This window comes from Rhinopithecus bieti, unplaced genomic scaffold, assembly GCF_001698545.2.
Source record: "Rhinopithecus bieti isolate Rb0 unplaced genomic scaffold, ASM169854v2 scaffold_19482, whole genome shotgun sequence".
Lineage (NCBI taxonomy): Eukaryota > Metazoa > Chordata > Mammalia > Primates > Cercopithecidae > Rhinopithecus > Rhinopithecus bieti.
Window position 1 is genome coordinate 4,237,150 of NW_016809768.1, and position 8,152 is coordinate 4,245,301.

Below are 8,152 nucleotides of genomic sequence, written 5' to 3' on the forward strand. Positions count from 1 at the left end.
GCCCCACCCTCCCCACCCGCCCTGCCTTGCTCACCATCTGCGCTCACTATAGCCCTAATCAGATTCAGAGTCCCCACGCGGACGGCCTCCTTGTTTGTCTCCATCTGGCTGAAGAAGAACTTCATCAGCTCCTTGGGGTAGGAGCGAGCTGCAGGGTGGAAGCACAGCTTTAGTCATGCTCACCGGGTCCAGAGCAGGCCCAGCGCTCAGAGGGGCAGGGACCCCTAGAGGCCCCCTGCAGTCCTCGGGGCAGGCGGGGTGCACCCTGCCGCAGAGCCTCACCGAGGGCTACGAAGCAGTGCACCATTTCCATCAGGTTCTGGCTGCTGTACTGATGCTGGGCCGGGGCCTTGTTGCACACCTGGGGAGGGACGGGCAGTGAGGGTGGAGGAAATCACAGGGACACAGGTGCAGGGACAGCTCAGCTGACCATGCCTGGGGCTGCATGAGCATTAGAGCCTCATACCCCATCCGATACAGGAGGCACACGAGTGAGTTGTGGGCCAGGCCACCTCCCGCCACCAGCTTCCTGCTGATCCACCCAGAGAATGCCCTTGTCCAGCCGAGCTTGCAGGCCTCACCTGGACATGCAGTTCTGTGAAAATGGTGTGGAGCTGCATTTGGGGGACGGGGGTGTTGGTGATGACTGACACTTCCAGGATCTGCCTCAAGACCTGCAATGGATGGGCAGATGGTGGCAGGTGACCTTCTACCAACTCAAGGTCAAACTCCAGAGCCTTGCTACTCAGGGGCCCACCGACCCACTGAGCATCAGGATTCCCTGGGAACTGATTAGAAATGCAGACTCTCAGGCCCTACCCCAGTCCTGCTGAATCCAAGCCTGCATTTCACCCAGCCCCCAGGTCGTTCCTAACCACAGCAAGGCTTGGGAAGTGCTGCGCTAGGCTGCTGAGTGTGGCATTTGAGGCCTCCTTCACCTAAAAGTGAATCCCATTCTTGAGCCAGAATGATCTACAAATGGCTCCTAAATCAGTCACATCCCTTCCCACTCCTTGCTTTAAGAGCTGATACCCACACCCTGCTTATAGATGAGTGATCCCTGTACATGGGCACCAGCCCCAGCTCCACTCGGAACACTGCAACGGCTCCCTCTCACACATCTCACCCCTTTACCAAGGCTGCCTTGAGTTGACTGGTGTCCTTCCAAAATTCAGGCTCGCCCAGAACCTGAGAATGTGACTTATTTGGAAATAGGGTCTTTGTGATGGAATTAGGTCAGGATCTCAAGGTGAGATCATCCTGGATTTTGGGGAGGTGTCCTTGTAAGAAGAGGACACAGAGGGACACATGGGGAAAGGCCACACAGTGAGGAAGGGAGAAATCGGAGTGATGCTACCACTCACAGAACACATGGGGCCACCAGAAGCTGGAAGAGGCAAGAGCGCTTGCTTCCTTAGAGCCTTCAGAAGGAGCACAGCGCTGCTGACACCCTGAGTTTGGACTTCTGACCTCCAGGACCAGCACCTGGTCCCTTCCACCCGGAAGGGCAGTGTTCATTTCCCATGGGTGCCAGGCTCCATGCCCCTCACAGGGCACAGATGTCAGGTTGCTGACACAAGCGTCAAAATATCTGACATCCCCCCGGCTTCCACTCATACCCCTTAAACACTTGGGAGCCCCCAATTCCCTAAACCTCCTGCCCAGAGCCATGGCTGCCTGGCCACTCACCTGTGTGATGAAGAGCGCCTCCAGGCCGCCCTGGTACTCCGCCAGCAGCAGGGGGATGTAGTCGTAGACCTGCTCCCGCAGGTCATCGTTAGGCAGGAGGAGGCCGAGCATGGGCTTCAGGGACCTGATCACCCCCAGCTTCACCTGCCACCGGAAACCAGCTCTTGGACTCATTGTCTTACGATCCTCCAGCAAGGCCAGTGACCTCAGCCCCACCCACAGAATCCAAGGACACAGGACAGAAGGGGCCTCCGAAGCAGAGCAAGGCCTTTCGTGCACAGGCGGCGGGTTTGAGTCCCTCCCACTTAGCAGCCACATGACCTTGAGCAGGTACTTAACCTCTCTGTGCCTGAGTTTCCGCATGTGTCAAACAGTCCTATATCACAGAGGGGTGTGAAAACAGCTCCCATGGGTAAGACGCTGGTAGAGGGCCCAGCATGTAACAAGTGCTCTCAGGATTATCACCAACCTTCATCAAGGCTGGCCTCATGAATGAGGCTCCTAGGTCCCAGCTGTTCAACATCCATGAGTTCCCCAGCTCTGCCATGAGTCAGGTCACTGTCCTCTGGGTCCTGGGAGTAAGGCTGGACCTGATGGTCTCTCAGCACCTCCCGGCCCCACAGGCTGGGGAGCTGTGGCCTGGGGACCACCAGGCCCTCCTAAGAGGGGCACATCTCACCTCGGGGTTGTGGTGCCTCAGCCACACCATCACAAAGTAGCGATACATGGGAAACACCTTCAGGGCAAATTGCTCCTCGGTCATCACGGGGTACACGCTCTCCTCCAGGTGCTTCAGATAAAACTGCACCGTCTCACAGAAGGTCTCCATGGCTACCAACGGCAACGAGGGGGCGGGGATGCACTTGGCGCCAGAGGGGCTGGAAGCAGAACCAAGTCTTCCCAGCCCAGCTTCCCCGGAAGGAGTGCTCATGCCTTGCCATAGTGAGCGGGCTGCACCCTGCCCTCCCAGCCCCCCACAGCACCTTCATTTTTACCCTGCGTGCCTGTGTGTGCGAGAACCGAGCACTCAGGGGTGTCTGAGTCTCTCTCCTTCAAGGACACAGACGGGGTCAAGGGCGAGACCTGGAGTATGACCCTGCCACATCCTGGGGATTCCAGGTCAGAGGGCAGTGAACAGTGAACACATGTGGCCCTCTTTTTCTCAGGCACTAGGGCTTTTTATAAGCCCACAAGAACATTAAGTAATCAAAATCTGGGGCAAAGTGATCAGATTGAAACAGCATCTAAGACCAGGCCCTGTCAAGCTTCACGTGGAGCCGTTTTCCCCCATCTCCCTCTCTTGTGAATGCTCATTGCTGTTCTGTGGTCTCCTGAAGTGCTTAACTACAAAACAAGTTAAATGGAGTCACAGTAGCAGCTTCTTCCGTCTAAGCTGGGATCTTCTAAAAGGCCCCCACTAGGTCTCAGCCTCTTGTGCCCCAGGGAGCCAATCAGAGGCCACACAAAGTAAAAGATTAAGCAAACTTCTTTGGAGAACAAATGACTAGGGCACTTCTTTTTCAACAACCCCTCCATCTGCTCCTTACCCAGCAGTCTCCCTCCGGCACCCTGAGACTCAAGTGGGACACTCACCACCACAGATCGCCTGGCGTATCTTGGCTTCATTGGCAAGTCTCAGCATGGTGAATATGGTAGCCAGGGTGATGCCCATGTATGGCATGAACTCAAACACTGTGAGGTTGTGAGGGATCATTACAGGGAGTTGGGGCTGGGGGTGAGCATGAAGAAGGCAGAGAGGACAACCCTGCTGCCCTCCACCTCCAACCCCTGACAGTCCAGAGCTGGCTTAGCCCTCTGCCTTGGCTGGGGCCCAGGAAATAGTCTGGGAGTCAGAAAAGCATTGAAATGTGAGCTAGAAGCAGGTGACAAAGGAAGAAAGCCAGGCAAAAGGGGAGGAAAGGGAAGAAGAGAGAGGACCAGGAGAAGGAAGAGGAGGTCAGAGAGAGGGAGGGAAGAGAGGACAGAGGAGCCCCAGGGAAGGGTGGGCAGGAAGCAGAAAGAAGCAGCTCTCAGAGTGCATTCGTCCTCCGGGATGCAGGCCAGCCTTCTTCAGGTGTCCCACAGACGTTCTTGGGTGAACACAGAAGCAGGGAAACAGCAGGTGAGAGCAAGAAACTGAGAGAAGGCATGAGGCCAGCAGAGAAAAAGAGCAGATGGAGAAAGGAATCACAGAGAATGGGAAGAAAAGGAGCCATAACAGGCCACCCTGTGACAGGAGGCAGGCCCCTCCGCTCCACCCGCCCTGAGTGCACCGCCGTCTTCAGACTTCATAATAATGAGATTGTATATATGTATACGAATGAGATAATAATAGAACCCACATGACTCCCCTGGCTGGGCCCCTCCCTCCAGCGTCATCCACGTGTCCCTCTCTTCTGGGCCTCTGGCATGAGCACCCAACAGGCCGATGTCTTCCCTTCCCTCCACAGGCCCCCTCGCTGCTGTCCCTTGTCCTCTTTCCAGGCCTGCCTTCCCTTCCTCCCCTCCCACTCCATCCAGGCCTTTATCCCCAGCAAGCCATGAAGCTCTTCCAACTCCACCTTCTCCAGCCTCATCTGACTGGACCCCTTGGCAGGATGGGCATCACGGGGGCCTCCACCCCTTGAGATTGTTCTCCCTGTGCCAGGCCTCACATTCCACGCTGTCTCTTACGACTCCTCCTGAGCCTTGCCAATGTCAGGACCCCTCCGGGCTGGGTCCTGTCTCTACTTTCACTCCCGGTATCAATGACTTTGAACATCACCTACACTCTGAGGTCACCAAGAACCAAAGCCGAGCCCAGACCTGCCCTCTGAACTCTGCATCACAAATCAACTGCCCCCTCCGCCTCTCCCCTGGGGCCTCCCACAGGTAACATGAGCTCCACACACAGCTCGAAGTTCTTCAGTTGAGCTCCTAACTCTCAGTACTTCTAGCTCGGGAAAGGAGGTCAACATGCTCCCAGTGGCTTGCTGTGTCCTCTCCTTCCCCCACCCTCAGCAGGTCCCGTCTCAGAGCCCCTTCCCACCTGTCACCCCTCACCACATGCTTCCCAGCCCAGCCACCAGCACAAGTACCCACCTCCTAGTCCTTTCCATCCAGGCAACAGCCAGAAAGGCCTTCCCAGAACCTACATTCACCAGGCGACCCTGAAGCTTAACATGCTTTGATAGCTTCCTAGTGCCCCAGGTGACGTACCCAAGGCCCTGCCTGACTCCCCCCCTCATCTTCCTCTCACTCCTTAACTCCAGCCACAGCCACTTCTCAGCTCTTCAGAGAATCCAAGCTCTTCTCTGCCCCAGAGCCTCTGCAATGTTCTCTCCCTGTGGAATGTTCTCCCCCTGTGGAATGTTCTCCCCATCCCATGCTTCACACGGACGTCCTCCTCTTTGCCTTCAGGTCTTAGCTGAAATATCGCTATGTCACTAAAGGCTGCAGAGATGGGGTCCCCTCCCTTAGCCAGATCTCAAATGCCCATTGGACTGTTCTCTTCATACCCGTCACCTCATGTTATAAACATCTATTTCCTTGTTTGCCTGTTGGTCCTTTCTGAGCACAGGAGCCATGAGTGTCTTACTTATTGTAGTGGCCAGGTACCTGCCACAAGGCCTGCGTGGAGTAGGAGCTCAATGCATGCTTCTGGGATGAAAGGAAGGGAGGGAGGATGGAGATGGAAAGAAGGAAGGAAGGAAGGAAGGAAGGAAGGAAGGAAGGAAGGAAGGAAGGAAGGAAGGAAGGAAAGAAGAGAGGGAGGGAGGCAGGGAAGGAAGGAAGGAAGGAGAAAAAGAAAGGAGGAGGGAGGGGAAGGAGTAAGTAAGGCAGGCAATTAAAAAGGAGCAGAAGGAGGAAGGAAGGAAGGAAATTTAAAAAGAGAGATGGAAAGACAGAACAATGCAGGTGCAGGGGATACAGGAGAGAGAGGGGAAGAAGGATGAGAGGCAGAAACACATAGAGAGGGTGGAAGGAATGAAGGAAGGAGGGAAGGAAGGAAGGAAGAAAGGGGAGGAAGAAAGGGTGGGAGGGAGGAAGAGATGGAGGAAGGGAGGAAGGGAGGGATGGAGGAAGGGAGAAAGGGAGGGATGGAGGAAGAAAGAAAGGAGGAAAGGAAGGAAGGAGAAAAAGAAAGAGGGAGGGAAGAGTTAGTAAGGCAGACAATAAAAAAGGAAAGGAAGGAGGAAGGAAGAAAGGAAAGGAAGGAAGGAAGGAAAGAAGAAAAGGGGAGGAAGGAAGGGTGGGAGGGAGGAAAGAAGGAAGGAAGGAAGGAAGGAAGGAAGGAAGGAAGGAAGGAAGGAAGGAAGGAAAGAAGAGAGGGAGGGAGGCAGGGAAGGAAGGAAGGAAGGAAGGAAGGAAGGAAGGAAGGAAGGAAGGAAGGAAGGAAGGAAGGAAGGAAGGAAGGAAGGAAGGAAGGAAGGAAGGAAGGAAGGAAGGAAGGAAAGAAGAGAGGGAGGGAGGCAGGGAAGGAAGGAAGGAAGGAGAAAAGAAAGGAGGAGGGAGGGGAAGGAGTAAGTAAGGCAGGCAATTAAAAGGAGCAGAAGGAGGAAGGAAGGAAGGAAATTTAAAAGAGAGATGGAAAGACAGAACAATGCAGGTGCAGGGGATACAGGAGAGAGAGGGGAAGAAGGATGAGAGGCAGAAACACATAGAGAGGGTGGAAGGAATGAAGGAAGGAGGGAAGGAAGGAAGGAAGAAAGGGGAGGAAGAAAGGGTGGGAGGGAGGAAGAGATGGAGGAAGGGAGGAAGGGAGGGATGGAGGAAGGGAGAAAGGGAGGGATGGAGGAAGAAAGAAAGGAGGAAAGGAAGGAAGGAAGGAGAAAAAGAAAGAGGGAGGGAAGAGTTAGTAAGGCAGACAATAAAAAAGGAAAGGAAGGAGGAAGGAAGAAAGGAAAGGAAGGAAGGAAGGAAAGAAGAAAAGGGGAGGAAGGAAGGGTGGGAGGGAGGAAAGAAGGAAGGAAGGAAGGAAGGAAGGAAGGAAGGGGAAAAAGAAATGGGGAGGGGAAGGAGTAAGTAAAGCAGGCAATAAGAAAAGAAAGGAAGGAGGAAGGAAGGAAGGAAATTAAAAAAGAGAGATGGAAAGACAGAACAGTGCAGGTGAAGGGGAGACAGGAGAGGGGGGAAGAAGGATGAGAGACAGAAACACACAGAATCTTAACAGCTAAGAGACAAAGTGACTGCAGAGACAAAACGAAGAAATTTTAGAGGGAAAAAGAGAGAAATGAAAGGGAAGGGGAGGAGGTGAACATAGGGACAGATGGGAGGGGCAGGGAGAGGCAGAGACCGGGAGGGCGCACTGGGCCAGGCTGAGGGCCCTCAAGCCCCTACCATTGCCATTGGCCAGCTTGGCCAGTGTGATGATGACAAATTCATCAGTGAGGTTGAGGGGCTTGAGGTGGTGCTGAAGCTCGTACATGACCAAGCTGAAGTGGTTTCGGGACAGAGCCACCAGTGTGTCACTGGCCACCTCTGCCTTCATATAGCCCTCCATCTGCAGGGGATGGGAGAGGGACATATGGCACCACCACCAGCCGGGCCTCCAGGAAAACCCTCCTACCCCAGGCTCTCTCCATCCCTCCTAGCTCCCTTGGGCTCAGCCTTACCCCTGCTCTGAGAGGTAACTGCATGGGGCTGTGGGCATCCTGGGCCAGGCCCCCAGTGGCCCAGCTCCTGGGTTGGCAGAGGGAAGGCACCAATGGAGCCTGGGGTCCTACCTCTGGGATCTCCCTCATCTCCTTGGAGGCGATGGCCACCAGCCTCTGCACACACTGCTCCTCCAGCTCCCCCTCCTGCTGGATGATCTCCTGGAGGATGTTGTAAATGTTGACCTTGCGCCGGGTGGAAATCTGGGAAATCAGTACGGTGGGTGGGATGGACCTCACCCTGTCCCCAGCACAAGTCTACTGCCTCTCTCTCCCACTGTCCTCCTTCCCTACACCCAAACCACCAGCCTCTAAACACACAAATATTAGATCCCTATTCCTCCATTTCTAAATCCTCCTGCTTCCCTTCTCCTGCCCTTCTCATCCCACTGGCCCTGTCAATACAACTTGCGTATCTGTATTCCTGCCCCTGATTTCAGTAAATATCTGGCAAGGCAGGCGTTAAGTGATCAACACACAAGGTTCTCTATGCATGGGGCACTGGCCATCTTGAAAGCCCAAGAAGGCAGGCTCACCTTGCCTTTGCCCTGTTGAGGGAGTCTGTGGGCCCAGGAAAATTGCCTCTTACTCTCTTCCAATTCCTTATCACCACTGAAAATGACCTGGTTTAGGACGGGATTGGGCAGATGGATTGCACATCCCAGATCACACCTGGAGGGTCGTATTTGAGAATACTTTTTAATCAGGCATGACAAGCCACTCTTAAGGAATGAGGGTTACTTTCTATGTGGGGCCACTGCCTGCAAAGCCCTCAGGAAAAAATGTCATACTTTTTAATCAGGCATGACAAGCCACTCTTAAGGAATGAG

The 8,152-nt window shown here is 54.4% G+C and overlaps 1 protein-coding gene across 4 annotated transcripts in view; it reads right to left on the reverse strand.

The window, feature by feature from the left end:
* Positions 1-8,152, reverse strand: part of MROH2A (maestro heat like repeat family member 2A) — a 64,407-nt gene that overhangs the window by 43,449 nt on the left and 12,806 nt on the right. For all 4 annotated transcript variants that reach the window (XR_001888830.1, XM_017890393.1, XM_017890391.1 and 1 more), the window contains exons 4-11: positions 7,395-7,526; positions 7,009-7,171; positions 3,283-3,381; positions 2,369-2,520; positions 1,690-1,833; positions 582-674; positions 283-361; positions 35-148 (exon numbers count right to left, since the gene is read on the reverse strand). Coding sequence is in view for 3 of the 4 variants with exons in the window: in XM_017890393.1 (XP_017745882.1) it covers positions 35-148; positions 283-361; positions 582-674; positions 1,690-1,833; positions 2,369-2,520; positions 3,283-3,381; positions 7,009-7,171; positions 7,395-7,526 (976 nt within the window). In the remaining variant the exon portion in view is untranslated. The remainder of the gene's footprint in view (positions 1-34; positions 149-282; positions 362-581; positions 675-1,689; positions 1,834-2,368; positions 2,521-3,282; positions 3,382-7,008; positions 7,172-7,394; positions 7,527-8,152) is intronic.